Here is a 20,097-nt window from a genome sequence, read left to right as displayed (position 1 = left end):
TTGTTCTTGCTGTAAAAAACTTATGTCAAGATGAAACCTTTCCTGGTGGCAACTTGTAGCTATTGCCCTTTCTCTTCTCCATGTGGCTCCTTCTGAGGGGAAAGCTTCTGCCCTCTTTGTAGATGCCCTTTAAGTACTGGAAAACTATGATGAGGTCTCCCCCGAGGCCTCCCTTCTCCAGGGAGAAGAGACCAAATTCTTCACTCTTTCCTCACAGGGTAGGTTCTCCAACCCTTTGGTCATCTTTGTGGCCCTCCTTTGGACTTTCTCTGGTCTGTCCTTGTCTTTCGTGAATTGTGGGGATGAGAACTGGACACAGTACTACAAATGCAGGCTTACAAGCATTGAGTAGAGTGGCATGATTAAGCATCTATCTCTGTTAGTAATGCCCCAAAATGTTCACATTTTTGCCCTGCATCAAATATAAGTTAACCAGTGAATTAGACATCTTCGATTCTAGCTAAGTTTTTCCTCTGACTTCAGAACTTACTGGTTTTTGCTGACATGCAAAATCAGATGGTAACACCTTTAATAGCAGGGGGAAACAGAGAAATCTTACCCACGTAACATAGCAGGCAAAACTGCAGTATTTTCTTCCACAATGGTCTTTCAAAGACGGGGCATATTTCATCTGGACTCAGAGTTTGTTGATACATCAGAAATTCTATACAGTTTTGCTGTGGCTCAGTATCTGGCCCACTATCTACAGTTTCCAACAGCAGTTTTCTGTAAGTATCTGCTACTGAAATATTAGAAACTGGTCAAGTAGAAAACTGTCCTTCCCTGACAGATACTTCCAGCAATCTGCAGCTCAGATGATTTACTAGTTTATGTGACTTTTATTACATGTATTTTGCAATGACCTAGAACACAGCAGACAGGAAACTAAGATCTGAAAAATCCATCACAGCAAGACAGAGTAAGTAGATTACCTTATTAGCATGAAACCTGCCAGAGAACATAAAAACACAAGAAGAAACATTATCCAGACACATCCTTATATTAGGACACTGAAACAGTTTAATATACAAATGCTTTGTGTTAGTTCTAAATATTTCCTCTGTTTAAGCAGCATTTACAGCTTATGTATATTTCTCAAGTCATCTTAAGATGCAAGACACTTTTGCAGTAGCAACTTCATAGATCAGTGAATGCCAACACTCCACAACCCTGTTTAAAATAATGAAGTCCAGATGGAGTGACAGAAAGGAGACAGTACACCATTCTGTGCAGTGACTAGGATCGTATTTCAAAACTGAAAAAAAAGTAATATCAAAGTTATTCAGCCATACCTCGCTCTTTTTTAATACTCTCCTTATGCATTTCACCTCCTATCCAAAAATAGTAATTACTATAATAAACAGAAAAAGGCATCTGTACGTTTTCCTATAAAAACAATGATCCTAAAAATAACAATCAATTATTTTTAAATATTCAAGGAAAATAGATCTCTTTGTTTAAAAAAAAAAGAATATATATGTATTTATGAATAGACATACATCATATAGACAAGTTTCTTCAAGTCAAAATACCTTCAAAGTTTAAATTCTTTCCAGGCCACCCTAGTCCCCACATATTGCGAACAATTGCTTTCATCAGGACAATTTCAATAAATGGCCAGTTTATTACAGTTAAAACGCATTCCTTCTCAACTACCAGATACTAATCTTCAGTAAAAAAAAAAAAAATTAACAACATTTATTTTTGATCACTATTTAAGATCCTGATGCTTCCACTTAGCTGAAACTCTGTTCCAAATACTTGGCAGGGAAAAATACATAAATTAGTTGAATTACAATTAAGAATCCAGACATTTATTTTCAATAGAAACTTTGAAGTTCAGGATAAGGTCCTTATGTGTTTGATTCACCTCACAGTATTCTGCTGAATAGCTTTCCTTTTATTTTCTAAGACCGCAGCCTTGCTCCCACATCTGAAGAAATGGATAAAAAAGTCCCGCTTCATCAAGCAAACTACAAAGCAACTATACCAGGCTTGTTCATATATTTATCAGCTTAGAGCACTGAGAACTTAAGCACCTTAACAGGCTTCTGAGTTTTTAATATCAAAAGTTTAACTAGAATCACCTGCTGTCTCCCTAACCCCAACCAACTTTTTTCCCCAGAGCTATCCTTCTCTTCATCTGCTTGCCATGTCAGAGACTTTTATCAAAAAAGCCAAAACGAGGAGGGCCAGACATGATTTAACTGACCAGGGATATCTCCCTCCACCAATTACATCTTACAAGCATCCTAATTTCTCACAGAAACCATGTATATAACCTGACAGTAAAACAGACATTAACAGTACTTCAACTGCTGTCAACCATAAGGTATCTGCTTTAGTGTGAACCAAGTGCCTCTTTTCTATACACTTGTAATCAACCAAAATGGACAATGTTTTAATTTACCAGTGTTTTAATGGTAGGTATCTTTGAAATTGCCAGAAATTGCACTCTGCTTCTTGCCAATTTAGGTGTTATTGCATCATTTTAAAGCAAAAACCAAAACCAACAAAAAAGCCCCATATATCTATAGACTGCTGCTCGTTCTCTAAAGTGCAACAAAAAAATACTGGCTGCCACCCCCCAACCCCCACCCCCACCCCACACCCACACCCCACACACCCCCACACCCCCGTTTGCAGACAACTGAAAACAAAATGCAAGAAGTGAATACAGGTTCTGTAACCTAGTATTTCAATGCTAATTGATGATTTGCTTAACCTTCATAGGTTTACCCTGAACTCCAAACCCACTTATTATGCTGCATTGGAATCCAAGTACCTCATTTGTTTCCAACTAACACAACAAAGGCTTGAGTTTACTTGAATATTCATGTTTCAAATGGCTCACAAGCTCCAAGTATAGTGATAAGTTTTAATTTCCATTTCTCACAGTCTCCGAGGGCCTTGAGAAGGCTGATTGTTCTGCACTTTGGTTCCAGTCTGTAAAACGGGAATCAGCTTCCTTCCCCACATTTTTGCTCTTTTTAAATTGTTGGCTTCTCACAGGCTTTCAGAGTTAGAGAAAAATATGTCAGTGAAATAGGAATAGTCCTCCACATTGGGACGAAAGTTTCTGTACATTGCACAGATGATTTGACTATTTCAAAGTCAAGCAACAACCACAAGTTGCCCCAACACAACTTTAGCTGTTTTATCTGAATGTATGCAGCTGAGAAGTTGTGAAAGACAGCACAGAGATAGCCACTATGAACTGAAGCACATAGACTGTGCTTATGTGATGCAGAGTATTCAAGAAAGTATGGTTGATCATGCTACAAAACCTTATTAAATAAGTAAAAATCAGAATCATACGTTATTGACTTTTTATTTGAACGATAACGTTTCTCAAAAATAGTCTGTAGTCCTTGTAGCTGCAACCAAAAAGGCACATAAATACAAAACAACCCAGAATACATATCAGGCAGAATATAACATTTTTAAACAGGCATTCTTAAAGCAAAATCCTGAAATACACCGCTATAGTTTTAATTTATAAAAAGCTACAGCCTACTGTCACAATTCCTTAGTAGCTTCCTCTGATTCGTGTAATGTGTCCATCAGTGTAATGGTCACTGAAAATCCTGATAGCAAAACCTCCAATATTACTATCCAATTACATGGAGATTTTATGTACACATATTGAGTTGTGTTTCACTAGTGTTTCTACCATCTAAACTCTTTATTAGCTATCTGTGGCTCCTCCTCTCCAAGGCATAGCTATTTCGTGATAAAACTCAGCACACACACCATTTTAGTGCTTCAAAGTAGTTTGACTAAGCTAGTATTTAGTTGCTGTTTCAAAACCTTGGTTTGCTCTTCACGTTCCTTATCACTCCCCCTCAAGACTGGTGCAAAAGATCCCCTGAGACTGAACATACTATAATGTAATTACACCAGTTTCACAATTCAGAAGTTTAAGTTTAGAAGCTTTAAAGTCAATAATATGAAAACCCTCACCCATAATATCAAACATGCATATAATCACATATGAAATGCCAGAAGCGAAGAGTATTTAATATGAATTTACCATTTAGGTAATGGAATTATCTGGCCAGGCATTCTTAAAAACTGGCTTCCAAAAATCATTAGAGAAAGATATAAACAAAAAAGAATTAAAGTTCGTATAATTCAATATTAAATGATGCAATACAGCATAAAATTATGTCTTAATGGTTTTTTTTCTTCCTTTTGGCCATATTAGGAACAGGCCATCCTCATTTGGGCCGGAATAATTCCTTGAAATTTATTTGAAGCTCCCACATTCTGAGAATATGCAAAAAGATTTACACCTTTTAGATGCATTTTTTTTGGAAAATTGAATATTCATATAAATATTTGAAAATGTTTAAGGGTTTGAAGAAATAAACTTAAAACTTTTTAAGATACAACTTATGAAAGAGTCCTATATCCAACAGTGATATCCCATTTAAGGAATGCTAGTAAATGGTAGTTTGAATTGCAAGTCCACTGCATCATTCACCAATTTCAAAATTCAGTATTCTTCCTCTCACTGTTTGCACCCTTCCAGAACAATCTTGTTAGTCAGGTTTCAATGCCATCAGTGGAAGAACTTGGAAGTCACTATACAGTGTAAAACACTTATCCTGCTAATCTGGAGAAAGAGGATTCCAAACAGCAATCTAATTCAATACAGACTGTGCAGCTTCCTTAAGAAGTGATGCAGCTTTGTCCAGTTCTCGTTCTGTTTGTTCCACTGTTATCACTACTCGAATACTAGAAAAAGAAAACCAGAACATACACAAGTAAACTTTACTCCTTGCCTTCAGCTTCAGAGTTTTCTTGTACTAATTTTAACACTTTAAGATGACTCTCTCTAGGGAAGTTATTATGAATTCAAATTCAACCAGAAGCAAGCCATACGACTAAACAGAAATGGTCGAGCAACTTTTCCCTCCCATGCACACCACAGAAATTTCATTATCATCTATTTTGACCTGCACATGTGCAGCTCGTTGAAATGTGCCTGGTAACAGGCAACACACTGATCACTGAGATTTGGGTAGTTTTGATACAGTTATGTCAGGGTATTAGCATCCTGTAATAGTCACTGAAAATACACCTCAAAATGGAGCCTTTCCCATTTTTTTACAGGACCAACTATTCAATCTTGTATGCTGAACAAAACACCATCATTGTATGAAGAGAGATAGAGCTATATCCAATAAAATGAAGTAATGCATTGACTTTATACTAACCTTGGTGGAGGAAGACATTTTTCTTCCTTCTCCAGATAGCGGGCCTGAGTTAATGCAATACCACTATTCATGCACTAAAAGTAAAGGAAATACAGCAGTTGTCAATCTGGGAACTTCTGATGGCATATAATTTTGATCACCAAATACACATAACTATGAGTGTGGTGTCAGGATAACTTAAGTTCTTTCCCAAATGAAGGTTTTGAAGGTTGTGCAAATTTATGTCTAATTTTAATAGCATAAACACATAAAACAGGTGAGGGTGTAGCTTCTTTAACTTGGAGATTAAAGTAAACAGATAAAAATGCTGTATTACATAGACTATTAAATCATATCTAAGCATATTTTCAAGGAAATCAACTTCAGAGTTTCTTTTTGTTGTGTAGTCTTGTTTAGCTGCCACCTGAAATATAAAACTTCCTCATCAACCTTCATCTGGGAAACAGAGAATCAATGTGTATTGAAGATGGAAAAAATACTACACACAAAATGTGATTCTTCACACAAAAGCAAGTTTGTGGACTCAAACAAAGCAAAATTACAGAAAGCTACACCTCAAATGGTTAAAATACACCACCAGAACTCTGTTCAAACTATAGCCTTTATTCTTATAAGCATCATAAAGTTTTCTAAGCAACAGTTTTACATGCAAATTTAACTTGAACTTTGAAGTACATAAGAGGAAATCACTATTTTCTGAAATAAAAGTTCCAATATACATTTTTATCCAGTGCTACAGACCTAAACATCTGCAGCAACAAATGGTTGGAAGATGGTCTTTAGTACAGCCCTACAGTCAGCAAAGACACTGAGTTTCTTGCAGCATTCCTGCAAGACATTTCAACAAGTTACCCAGCAAGCCTCCCTACCCAAAGGTACTTCATTCATTATTCATGTTCAAGGGCAATGACATATTTTAATTGCTATGGGGACACTTACATAGTCCACAACTCTTTTAAGTAGCTTCACATCATTTTCTCGAGACCCACTGCTCTCTTCCAACTGTAGGTGCAACGCTGGAGAAAAAGATTCTCCCACCACTTTTAAGCCAGAAATCCTAAAGAAATAACAAGCCTTTAATGCACATCCCACTTGAACAAACATGTTAAAATCCTGCACAGTGCTTCCCCTTTCTAGGTGGCAAGTGAGAAGACGGGTATTTCACTGTACTACTACTAATGCAGACAAAATATACGTGCATTTCAGCCTGCAATAGGTAACAAAACTTACCAAGTGAATGTCTTTCCTAAGGAGTTTGCTAAATGCACTTTCAGTGAGTTTGTGTAACAACAGTGACTCCTTTTGCAAAAAGGATTAATGATTCATAAATTTGAAAGGAACCTTACAAAGATGAAGGATAAATGTTTGTGTTAGGAGTCTGTATATAGAAAATAAATGATAAGTCTTTTTACCCACTTATGTGGTAAGAAGAAACAAGGTTTATTTTTTTGGCAAGACTTCTAATTTTGAATTACTTCCTGTAGAAAATCTTTACAACATCACCTGTCAATTAGTCAGAAGCTCCTCTAAAACTAGTTACATTATTAGAATTGCTCCCACATCTGTATGTAGGGACAGCTGGCAATTAGTTTCCTAGAATCTGATTGAATGATTGACATTAGATTGTCACTGAGTTAGTCCCCTCTAAAAAAAGTGGTATCCAATACCCAAGCAAGACTTCTGGTCTCCAAAATTAATAGGTCCCATAAATGTCCATCTATGATGAGCCATAATTTTGATTTCCTGACTCTGATGAGCTTGCCTCACACACATGGTATGTTTACACCCCCATTTTCAAATAAGTTTTCTATTTTTACAAAGCTCAAGACTGAGTCAGAGCAGAAGAGACGTTAAATCCATAAACTCCAGAAGCAGAGCTTAGAGGAAAGAGAACTGGCACTACAAGCACACTGAATCAATTATAAACTTGAAAAAATAAAATTATACTCTAGCATGGAAAGCATCTTGCATTGTTTCTACAATGCTATTTCAATGCACAGTCCATTCCAGAAAGACAAATCAAACTGGTATTTTTCTTTAGCCACAAAACTGCAAACGTTCTGGTGTAATTCCCCCACACTTGCAAAGTAACCAAACACAAGCGACTTCTTTAATACCCAAGTGCACACACTGCATTTGTCTCACTATGTACACATATCTAGGGACCGGGGATACAACATTAGGTAATATAAAAGACGACAAAAAGCAGCCCAAGGTTCAGCTACAAGGCAAGAAAGACAATACACAGTATAGCCATATAACATTGTTTCTTAGTTAGATTCACTAGGAGAATGTTCTAAGAAGTAGCATTCTACAAGTAGGGAGGTGAGAGTAGAAGCCAGACGTAGTTTCACTGTAATTTAAACCTATTTGCTGGAAAACAAGAGTTTAAGACAACCTACTAAAACAATAAGATTTTGTTTAGAGAAACGCAGTATTAGCTTATAGTTATAAAATAGTAATAATACTTTAATTGAAATAGATAATCATAAACTGACCCCTTTCAAAATGTAACTGAGAAAAGATGAGTAAGAAGTAAGCTTCTTACAGCTTCTATTCAGACTGAATCTTTGCCTGAACGACATGCTTTGTATTTGCTACACACTTATCCATTGAGGCTGCTTACAAGTTTCAAACTTGACTTTAATCTTAAAACTTTTTCTGTCAGTCACAGCTGCAGTAAGCTGAACTACATAACACATCTTACCCTACTATTTGAAGAAACCCAGGAGCTTAACATGAGGTCTTCTGACAGCAATACTTTAACTTTGATGTTTAGTACTATGTTTTTCTGAGCATCCGCCAAATTAAGATTCAAGAAGTATTTGATAATCCAATGCATGCAATTGTAATTTGCCTGAAATCAGAATTTTTTCCTAAGAAATTCTGGGAAAGTTTCATTTTCAATCCAAAATGTACAGCTTCCACACAAAACCCAGGAAAGTCTGAAAGACCTGATTTTGAAGTAGCAAAGGAACAATACTAGGCTCCTGAACTCCAACAGTCCTTTTAAGGCTAGTTCTGTATTAGTAAATTAAATACGACTTGGACCATTTTCTGGCCCTGTGGTGAATGGGTATAGAATGACTCACACCCATACGTCTAAAATCAGAGTCTCCATGTCGGGGTGGCCACATCCAAATTGACTACTGGGAACAGCTCCTGGCTCATACCAACTCTTGAACCGTGTCCAGGAGTCCTTTCAAAGAGCACTGCTTGGCCCGGGCCAAACTCAACCCACAGATCACTCAAACAATTCGGCAGAGTAGACAATTGAGATCCAGTGCCTAGGAATGGTTCCTGATGTTGGTGTATCAGTGTGGACGTAGCCTCGGGGAGCTCCCTCCTCACAGCCCTCTGCACTCCAGCTACAAGGCTGGGCTGCAGAACTGAGTGGCAAGACCAGGCTCTTGGCAGTAGGGAACGCTCTTTAGCTGGGCTGTCCTGAATACCATAAAAATTCGTATCAGTTTTGCTAATAGAGAACTAGAATAAGGTCTCATTGAAAAAACATCATTTCTCTGGAAATGAAAAATCTTCTAAAAATAAATCTGTTTTTTCCTAAAGAAAGCTTGCTTTATTGGAAAATTCTCAGCCAGGTGTAGGCTATACAACAATTAATGAACTGTTTAAGGGATACTAACTACTACTGGCACGCCTTTTAAAAAACCCACAAAATTCTATCCCGTCCATCCTGTCTCCCTGCAACACAGCTTCTTCGCTTCTATTTACTAAGACACTAGATATTTTCAAATACAAAACAGAAATCTACTTTATCTAAGTAAATTAGAATGTTAAGAAAGTTAAGAATATTCTTAATTTGTGTTAATCATCCCATGCCTTACTGCATTTTCTTATGCTTTATAAACTGCCATCGACAATAAGAAAGTAGTTCTTTTGAATCCTGGATAGAATTCTTCCATTGCTTCCAGAAACCAGCTTGTTAAACAGGAATAAACAGTCATTCCTCTAGCTTACAACACCATGGTTTCATCCCCCACCATAGTCCATATAAAGACCAACACCTTTTTGGAATGCTAATCATGCACCGGTCCTTATATACAAAGCTCTAAATTTCCTAATTTAGTTACACTTCAGCTAAAAGAAAGATTTCCTTCACTTTTAATTTATTCCTCTCACTGCATTTGTTCTATTATAAGAAAGGAGAAAAGCTGTGTATGCTTTCCCGCTTTATTTGTAGTGTACAGTTTCATCACCATTTCATGCTTTTTTAAACCAACAGTAGTTCCACTCTATCGTAGTGAGAACACCATAAAGAACTGGAGTCAAGCAGCAGCCGTGGTTAGGCAGAGAAAATGACTGAGACTCTAAAGGGATTTTAAAAACCTGAACTCTCTTTAGTAGCATAACAGAGACAGCTGAAAAATTATTATATTCTTCCTTTAATACATAAACAATTTAGTGCACATATCCCACCGAAGCATCTGTTTAACCAGAAATAGTTTTGGTCAAGGAGAATTCTTAAAAGCTGGCATTATAAAGGTGTGGTCAAATCAACAGCAGCCAAAGAAAACCCCCAAAAACACACTTACCCCTGTAAAGCTTTGTGAATTCGTTCGCATTTAGCCCGAAGAGTCTGAAAAATGTCTACACACCAAATTAAAAAAAAAAAAAAAAAGGAAAAAGAAAAAAAAAAAGTTAGATATCCTGTTTCCATTTCACATTTTCTGTAACTATAAATTTTCAAAAGCCCCAAGATATACATATGTGTTGAAGTACTAAGTCTCTCCACCACTCTTCATCTTGCCCCTGATTCCCATTTCTGCCAGGAAATGATGACAGGCTTTTCCCTTTATCTCGTAACTCAGCTGCATTGGTTCATGATCGTATGGAAGGGATGACACAGACACTTGGTAATGGGATTGAAATACCAGGTCCAACTTATTTATATCTATAACATATCTACAGCCATGCAGTCTCTGCTCCTTGATCCTTCACCAACTCACTGCAGATTCTTAAACAGGAAACTGACTCCTGGACCTGGCAAGACTTGGTTCTTTTCCTTGGTAAATGTTGACCCTTCAATACAGCTAACAGTCCCATAACTTACTCTTTCTTTTTTTGTTTAATTTCTGAGGACTAGGCATGGGCTACCCAGCAGGTAGTTTTTATTTATTTGTGACAAATTAAATACTGCATCTCTCTGGAAATGCCCTCCAATCTGTTGATGGTAATGGAAGTTAAAAACAAAACCTCACAAATTTGGCCAGTTTTGTCCTCCTCATATGCCTCTCACTCCCTCCACCCCCTGCAAAAAAACCTTTCTTAGGTTCTAGCAACCAGGACAATTCTCTGACTCCTAGAGCAAAGACTCCTGCCTGCTAACTTTATCCAAATGCCCTGTACCTGGTCCTGCCAAAATTGCAGGTGATTGCACCACGATAATTCCCGAGACCCTTGCCTGGATTCTTGGAGATGGGGGGGGGGAGCAAAGTAGTGCAAGTGGAAAGGAAAGAGTTATTCAGTCTTGAGGAAATACATTCCCATTTATTTCTCTTCAACCTTCCATTCCTCCATTTGTCCTGAAGAAATTTGTCTTCAAGGAAGAAGTGTATCACTAGTCTATAAAGTGGAATAGTAATTCCTTATTTGCTTAGTGAAAACCATCTGTGTCCCTCCTACCCTCAACTAACTCACTTATTTTCAGATGGAACAAGGAAAAGGGAGAAAACATTGAAGAAAAGCAGGATGTGAAGTTAAAATTAATTAGCTGAAAAAGAGAGAAGACTTAAAAGAGTAAGAGGGCAAGGGATCCAAATAGGAAGAATTATTAGTTTTGGGTGAAGAAAGACTGAACAGTAAGATTTTCTTGAATTAAGTACCTGGATTATCTTCCATAATATTCAGAGCCTCAATAGCAGCAGCAGCTAACAAAGGAGGCAGGGATGCAGAAAAGCAGTAGCCTTGACCAGATAATCGCTGTGGGGGAAAAAGAAAAAAATTAACTTGTTTATAGCAGTATAGACAATGTTTTAAAAGTTTATTCATATAAACAACCTCTCCTCCACTCCTACAGGTTTATGGACAGATTTAAAAGTAGGTCTCCAACTTATCTACAATATTTCATAGAACCAGACAGTTTCTGTACTGAACTAAAATATGCATAATAATTTACATCACAGTACTCCTTGCACATTGATATTAGTAACTGACTCTCATTTCTAAGTAACCAATCCTGCCACATCACATAAAAATGACAGCTGGCTTACCTGATGGTCAATAATAAAAGATCTTCCACAGCAAAATCCTCCAATAGAAGCCAGTGAATTTTCCATGTTTGCACTAATAAGATCTATATCATCAATCTGCCAGTTAAATTAACAAGTTATTAAAAGATGATTTTGATGATCAAGTCTTTCTAAGACAAATCTATTAAAGATGCATCTTGTTTCACATTATTATGAATACAGAAAAACTACATATGATTATAAAAGATATGAATCCACAAAACTATTTAAAATGAAGCTGCAATTGAAGTAACAATTTTAAGCAATGTAAAATAAGATTGAGATCTATGGCTCTGCAGATAATTTGCATAGGATCACCCTTTTCCAGGCACTGCAATGTGAAGAACACAAACAGAAGAAATAGATTATACAGATACTGCTGACAATTTCCCAAAGTACTTTGTGTGACAGTGTCCTTTAGGAATGTAAGTAGTCCCGCTGCAGTCAGCAGGAGTTCGGAGTGTGTGGGATCAAAATTAAGCATAAGCCTAGTTAAATCAGTTTGAACCTTAGAGACACAACTGTCTTGTTTCACCTGTTAGTTGCAAACATTTTTTTTGCCAGGCTCTGTAATGCACACTGATGACCAGTAATGCAGATTCCCATTCCAAGCAGACAAAACGGAAAGATTATGTTTGTAAAATAATTTAATATAGAAGCAAATTAATCAGATGGTACTTGGTGAGCATCACAGTAGCACCGTTTGTTTCCTTTTTTAAAGCTGTTCAACATTCATTTTGTCTTTTCCACATTTGGTATTAAAGACACTTAAAAGTGAAAACAATAGGAGAAAGGGGAAGACAGAATGAATTCTCAGTATTTGACATTTCACCTCCAAGCTGAAATCAAGAACACTGTCAGAATGTATTGAGAGATGCTCCACACTAAGACACTGGCAAGCAAAAAAGCACTTCTTCATTCCACAGCTCAGGTGGCTGTGGTAGCCAACAACCATCAGGAGACCATTTTGGATTTCCAGATTACTCCTCAACTGAATAAATACCACAAACGTAAACTGCTGGAAAAATAGTTTCACTTAATCTGCCAGTAAAGTAGTAAGACAGTATCTTTGAAAGGACCGTCAAAATCTTTATCTTATTTTTCCTCACTGGACTATAAGGCAATAGAGCAAAGGAGGCTGGTTATCCCTGAGAAGATTTTTCTCACTTACCTCTAGCCCTCAAATATTTATGTGCAAGCAGACACTTACAAGACTGGAAAATACTGCAATGTTCACCTCACTGAGTGTCCAAAAAAGGGATAAAATCATGCACTGTAAAAGTTCTTTTATTTTCCTCACTAAAGGTAAGTAAAATTACTTCAACTAAGCACGTGAAAGAGAAGTGCCAAGACCTGACTGCTTTAAGACTGATAAAGAAAAGTATGTTTAAATTTCTATTGTACACTACTAAACATTGTTAATGCCACATGTATAAGAAATCAATTGCACAATTTGCTTCTGTACAAGTCTCTTGTTCACAACAAGACTCACAAAAAAGGCACTTACGTTTATTCCAAAATGTTCAGTAATACCTCTTCCATGTTCTCCAAGGACTCCAAAGGAAAGGCTCTCCTCCAAAAATATTCTAACTTTGTATTTATACTTCAATTTTATCTAAAACACAGCAAATGACATAAAATACAAGTCAAGCCCATCAGAATCTGGTAACAAAATGGGTGGGGGAGATAAGGTAAATACAGGCAAGTACAGTATCCTGAATACTGCAAAAAATGTCAACCCTAGAGCTGTGTTCTGTCATTAAGAAACTTTAAAAGCCTTCAAAATTCTTCCACATAGATGTTCATATATATATATATATATATATATATATATATATATGTAAATTAAAATAATTTTGAATAGGCTATCAACTACACTCAAGATGATTCATTTTCACAGCATTTCTTTCATTATTTATGCTGAATAGCAAATGTTTTCCGTGGAGTCACTGTTTATGACAGCTGTGTGAGGGTTTCTTTGAAACTTTCTTTTTTAAATATAACTTAGTTTCATGATTTAGTATCATACAGCATAGCTGAAAATACAGTATTTTCCGGGTTATAGAACAGGACCATAACTACATAACTACATATTCATGTGCAAGTCTCATTACATATAGCTTCAGAATCCTAATTCTGATCAGAATTTTCAAAACAACGTTAAGATATGGGATCGTTATTTCATGAAGGTTTGAGAAAGCAAGAAGGTAAACAAAAAAACTGCCTGCAGAGCTCTTCTATGTAGGCTGAACTATATGATACTGCTGTTTCCTTAGCCACATATTTTCACATGCAGAGCTTAAAAGGGAAACTGAAATCCACTTACCAGTTCTGGAAGAGGGCAAATATCTCCTGTGTTCATATACAATCCTTCCACTACCATAAATCTTCGAGTGACACGGGCCTTGCGAGGATTCTTCAGAGAAAGACATGGTTTCAGTTCATATCAATTGTTACTAACAAGCAAAGTTCTGAAAATTCTTTGACAGGGAAGGACAGTAATGGGAAGGGAAGGAAGATGTCATCTCTTTTTCAAGTAAGCTTTTACTTTAGTTTAAACGTTATATTTATAATTTGTAACAAAAGTTGAAATGCTTCATTGGACTAGTTTTTCTTTATTTTGTAATAATTTTAAAGCTTTTGACACAAGATTTAAGATGCCTTGTTTTGCAACAAATCATAACCAATCCATTTGAACCTTATGAATAAAATACAAACAATACAACTACAGAATAAATACTACAAATCTTGGTCTCTATTATATTCATCATTAGTCTGAGCATTTAAAAGGGTTTTCAACAAGTGGCTGGTGCACCAGGATTCTCAGTGCAGCACAAACCTCCCTCAAGTAGCGTCTTCATAAAACACAACCCAAAAGTATTTGTAACATTCAAGTTACAACCTCCTTGTCTGATCTCTGGGCAATACAGGCCATAAGAATATCCTGCACTGGTTTCTGTTTAAATTTCAGTGTTATGATTTGAGTTTTGTTGTTTTAAAATGTTGTTCCCCTGGTATTTACTTGAAACCTTATTGGTATCTTCCAATCAAGGACATTAAGTCATGCTTCTTACCTTTCTCAGTTCTTGTAAAAAGATTCAGAGAACATCTATTTCACTTTTCTGAGTGGTAGGCACCAAAATTAGGCACAGTCTACTCCACAAGTTGGACCAACTCTAATGGTAAGATCTACCTCTTCCTAGTCAGTGTGTCTTAGTCATACACACATGGTCTATATTAAGCTCTTGGCCACCTACTTTATGTTCACATTCAGCTAATTACACTACGAAACTTAAACCATGTAGCTAAATCAAAGCACTCTGCTCTAACAAACCGAATGTTATACAAATTGCATCACTAGTCTGTCAAACACATCTAAGAACTCATGTAAAGACTATCTGACAAAATGTATTATCCATGAAGGTACGTTAACTACTATGTTATCTATAAATCTTCTCTTAATCAGACCAATTACTGATTGGCTTATAATTATGCAGTTAATTTATTTTACTTTTTCTATGTGCTAGCAGAAAATCAGCTGCCTTCCATTTGTATAAAACTTTCCTTCACTCTGTGAACAAGGCATATAATGGCGATAGCTCTTCAGCTAACTCTTTATCTGCCTTTGGACACCCTTTTTTATTACTGTCAAAATGAGAAGCAAGCCATCAGACTGATCCAGATTTTTTGAGAGAGAGAACATCTTAAGAGTTGAGTGCAAGGTAGGATAAGTGTCTAAGGAGGGAAAAAAAAAAAATCATGTTGATTCTGTAAATCAAAGGGTTAGAAGAGTAGCCACTTTTGTGTTGATTTTACAGTGTGGCATTCAAACTGATAATTGACTTGCACGATTTACTAGGTAAATGTAGTTACATAAATTTTTAAAAGACCGAAAATCCTCTGTAATAATGTTTTAAAAAAATAAAATGATCTCACACTTGAGTTAACTTCCCATAAAGATATTCACCCACTACCAATGCCTGTAAGCTCACTTCCAGTGTTTACACAAATGCAAATAAATAAATAAACATTTAAAAAAATTATCTTAATTACGTAAGTAACATTAACTGCTCAATACAGATTTATAAAAAACAATTAACTGCTTACAATAGTTGCATCCATTCATTTATACAACCCAGTAAAAACGAGTGGGGAAGATGGCACAAAAAAGTACAAATATTTCTTCAAAGGAATGGTACCTTTTGATCTTCAGTCTCCTGTTCTTTCAGCAGTCGTTCAAGGTCAGCCATATCATTATGCTTAAATAACTTGATGTTACTACGAGATGCTTGTAATCCCTTCTGAATAGCAAAGCAGGCAGCTTCATCTCTGTAAATACAGCAAGCCCTTCTAAGTTTGCACTTGGTTCAGCAATTATACAAAGAAAGCTGGCTGTTAGGATTGTCCTGCGTCCTACAGCAGATATCTGTACTTAGCTGTAGTTAAAACCAAGTTTATTAAAGCATCATATATTTTATTTGCAATTTGAAGACTCTTTTCCAAAGCTTCTCAACTTTCCTATGCACTGTAGCCACTAAAAGGCAACAGGTTTTTCTCTTGAAGTGTACGTGGAGGGTTTTTTTTGTTTGTATGTGACAGCAGTTTGAACACAGCATTCCATGGACCGCCTACAATGCCATGGCGATCATCCTGGTAACCTCTCACTCCATTTGCTCTGGGGTCATAGAAAAAAGGTGTAAAGATGTGCCTGTAGCATTTACAGTGGTCCTCCAAGTTCTCAAAACCTGCTTTTTAATATCCATTGGGCATTACTAGCTCAGTGTTCAAAGAACTATCCACCATTTTTAAGTGTTGGAAAAACAAATCTCTGAGCATGATGGGACGCAATATCAAAGATGCTTAAGTTGTATAATCTTTTAAAAGTGGCAACTAAATCAAACCTTCTGCACATGTTAAATTCAGTAATTTCAACCAAGTTGCACCAAAAAGGTGAGATCTTTTGTCAGTGAGAAGCTGAAACTGTACAAGCTAAGTCCAGGATACACAGGCATCCCTGAATGGTATGCACAATCCTGGTCATTTGTCTCAAAAAATCTGATCTGGAAAATGTTCAAAGATGATCAAAAACCATAATCAAAGTTATGAAAGAACTTCTGTAAAAGAAATCAAATAGGCTGCAAGTTACACTTAGAAAAGAGAGCACTGAAGATTTTGGCAGATGAAAACAAAAGTATCAGTGTGTTGTAGCTTAAACCCAGCAGGCAGCTAAGCCCCACACTGCCACTCACTCAATCCCCCCATGGAGAAGACACATCAGTTCACTGTCTAAAAGTCAACAGCATGGACTGAAATTAGTAGGTGTTATATGAAAAAATAAGAAATGCCTGTTTTGAATAAAATGTTAAACTGTGAAAGGATACATCACTGAAGCATTGTGGATATTAAGGATTTACAAAGGTACTAAAAGAATAGGAAGGTTTATGAAAAATGCATCAACTACTACTAAATCCACCCTTCTCTTTGTCTCAGAATGTCTTGACTATTGCTACATTGTTTCTCCTGGGTTTTTTATTATTCCCTAGACAAACTATGACTGGCTATTTCCAGGGACCAGATACCAGGCTTGATGAATCCTTAGTTTGATCCTTCATAGCTGTTCCTTTGTTATTTTAATATGTACCAATATTTATCCAACTAATCCATTGCAAATATGTATGAAGGGAACAACTGTCCTGCAAGAAAGGTGAGAAGCCAGAAGTAAACAGAAAAGCAAACTGATTTTACAGTTTCTTAAGAAGAAAACTAGCTATCAGATTCCTGTTAGTTGTTGCATGTACAAGTTTGTGGTTTTTTTCAGCTGAGTGCCCAAGTCTCCTCTTCTACAATAACATCAGTAACCTATTTGATTTGGAGTATTTGCGCTTTGTACAACAAAATATTTGATCAAAACCAGCATTATTTTTTAAATGGTTAACTTAATATGATTGACAACAATGAAAAAGAAAATTTCAAAGGAACGCTCTTTAACCCAGAACTTCTCAAGCAGAAAAACCATACTTACACAAATACAATGTCCCCTCTTTTCGAATATGCAGGAATAGCACTGGCAATTGTTGCAAATCCATATGAGTATATAATAGCTTCCTCTGTCCTCATGAATTTTGCTAATCGTTCTTCTAATTCTAAGTGCACATCTATTTGAGAGAAAAGATGAGATCTTAAGACAGTTTACTTGTTTTCACATCACAAAGACTATCACTTCTTTTAACAACCATTAATTGAAGCAAAAAGAATGTTTATTTGTACAAAAAGTGTTACAAGTAACTTCCAAAAAACAGCTGCAACCAATCTATTCTTAAACTGATAAGTAACCTGATGTTAATCAGAAACTTTAATACATCTAAAAATATTTATGTAATGTGGTTATCTTGTGTTCCTATGCAATGGTAATTAAAATCTACTTGTGATTAGACCACAAGTAAATGATGCCGTGTTCCTGGACTGTGGCTAGGGAGCACAGTCACTACGGTCAGACAACAAATAGCTCCATAATTTATAGCAATAAATGAGGTCCTGTTGGCAGACTCAGTTCTTCCAAGCTGATGCTTCCACTACGTATAGCACTGCTATCACCACAACAGAAAACTGCTCTTGTCAGGCTGCAATCACATACCATCTCCTGAATGCACTAAGGTCACCATCTCCATGCCAGAGATTACTCACCCTTAAGATAAACTAACACAATTATACACACAAATTTGGTCAAAGTGACCCATGTTAGAAACAGAACAACACTAAACCAAAAGATTAAGAAGTGTAATACCACATGGTGAGTAGATTGTTGCTGCAGGAAGGTGACCACGGTATTAAGTATTCTGCCTAAGCAAAATAATCTGCATCAGACAAACTGTTATTTTAATTGTGTAACTTTCTTGCCACTACCTGCTTCCACTAACAAAAGTTAGTCAGAGAATTATGCCTTTAATCAACTGAAAATAAACAAGATTAAAGGGCAAACAGAGGTCCTTAGTGTGACTTGGAAGATCACCAATGGCCAAATGTTGTCTTTCTGCAATTACTGAAAGTTCATTGACACTGAAATCAAATGAACAACATCAGTTAAAAATACAGATTCTTCAATAGCCTATGAGGCACCATTATATCGAAGTTGCTATTTCTAGCCAGGTACCAACAGCAAGGGTGTAAGAAGAAAGGGCTCTGCAAAAATCTTAACTTTGCCATACTAAACAAACACCTAGCATAACCTTTTCTCAGAAAGGCACATCCACCCGATTCATCTATTTATACAATAAAAGCAAAAGGTATGTCTTCAAACAACAGCCTCTCAACCACATTCAAGAGCAATTTTAGCCACTGACTGCAAACTATAAATCTTGAACAATCCTTTCCTAATGTTTACCTGCACACCAAATAATGGAATGGAAAAGAATTATTTTATTTGGTTTTCCACTGATTTTATATGGAAACAAAAATTTTAATCCTTATTATTTTGAAGTTTTATTTTGCTACCTATCACTTTGATCCAGCTGTATTAGATACACCAAATATTCAGAGAAACCTACACTACCCTTTCTTCTCCAAAGTCGTTGGAAGGAAGGACACTGATTGAGGTTATCTAATCTACTTTCTGAGAGAGATTTTTCATAGTCCTTTTTCAGAACCTTTGTATCTTTTTCTTTGTTACATTGACTTCAGGACCTATGAAACAGTCCCCAGTCAGGATTCAAAACAGAATGGATGAACCTTGATTCAATTATTGAACAAAAGCCCAAGAAAGATCTTTTTCTAGCAGCAAGTACCAAAAAGAGGCTGGCCACACACAATATAAACAACATTCAGCCAAAAATGTTCTTTCCTGAAGCCCTGCCAGCAGAGAATAACAGGGGAAACATGAACTGAACTACTACTATTGAGTGCCCAGCTATTGATATCTAACAGAAAAAACACTTTTGAGTGTAAAAGACCACCTACATCCTTTAACTAAAAAATTAGAAAGATGACACCATTGCTGTTAAAAATGAAAACTTGTCTGCTTCTCAATGAGCTTTACTCAGCAACAACTACCACTACACTGAGCATGGGCTAGGTAAAAAGATTAGATGAAACAAATACTCTCAGCAATAATGAGCTAATGAATATAATCAGATTCATGTTAGGTAAGTAAATTTTACGAGCCTAGTAAGTTTTGCTAAGGGCAAGAACATGTAAGTTCGGAATGACATACAGCATAGAAAAATGTGATACATAAATTACAGAAGGGAAACAGTGATTTGTATAATTGTGAGGCTGAAAAACTTAAGACAGTATTAATAAAGGCTTCACTACCATTCTGCCATGATAAAAACAGAGTACTACCTAACTCTTCTTTATCACAATGATTTGCTTTAGCCTGGTTACATCACTTGGATTAGCCTAGCTTAAGTGAAAGCTGCAAACAGTACCTGGAGTACATTGCTAAGAGGAAGATATGACTGGAATAGCTTTCTATGCTACTATGAAACCTTAATAAAACTATCACTGTCAACAACTGCTATATAGTCCCAGTCTAGTGCCTAGCACATGCTTGCACACAAGTGAAAAGCAGAAGAACTGCAACCAAATCCCACACCACCTTCTATATATTTTATTAGGTGGCCAGTCCTGAT

At 36.3% G+C, this 20,097-nt stretch overlaps 1 protein-coding gene across 1 annotated transcript in view; it reads right to left on the bottom strand.

The window, feature by feature from the left end:
* Nucleotides 1-3,315: 3,315 nt before the first annotated feature.
* SPTLC1 (serine palmitoyltransferase long chain base subunit 1) overlaps nt 3,316-20,097 on the bottom strand; it is a 34,210-nt gene continuing 17,428 nt past the window's right edge. Inside the window, exons 6-15 of the mRNA XM_037374089.1 lie at nt 17,493-17,625; nt 15,670-15,799; nt 13,797-13,886; nt 12,978-13,085; nt 11,453-11,548; nt 11,066-11,162; nt 9,776-9,830; nt 6,162-6,279; nt 5,223-5,296; nt 3,316-4,740 (exon numbers count right to left, since the gene is read on the bottom strand). Coding sequence (XP_037229986.1) covers nt 4,647-4,740; nt 5,223-5,296; nt 6,162-6,279; nt 9,776-9,830; nt 11,066-11,162; nt 11,453-11,548; nt 12,978-13,085; nt 13,797-13,886; nt 15,670-15,799; nt 17,493-17,625 — 995 coding nt within the window. The 3' untranslated portion in view covers nt 3,316-4,646. The remainder of the gene's footprint in view (nt 4,741-5,222; nt 5,297-6,161; nt 6,280-9,775; nt 9,831-11,065; nt 11,163-11,452; nt 11,549-12,977; nt 13,086-13,796; nt 13,887-15,669; nt 15,800-17,492; nt 17,626-20,097) is intronic.

Source organism: Falco rusticolus, chromosome Z (assembly GCF_015220075.1).
Source record: "Falco rusticolus isolate bFalRus1 chromosome Z, bFalRus1.pri, whole genome shotgun sequence".
Classification (NCBI taxonomy): domain Eukaryota; kingdom Metazoa; phylum Chordata; class Aves; order Falconiformes; family Falconidae; genus Falco; species Falco rusticolus.
This window is presented reverse-complemented; position numbering and strand designations above follow the sequence as displayed.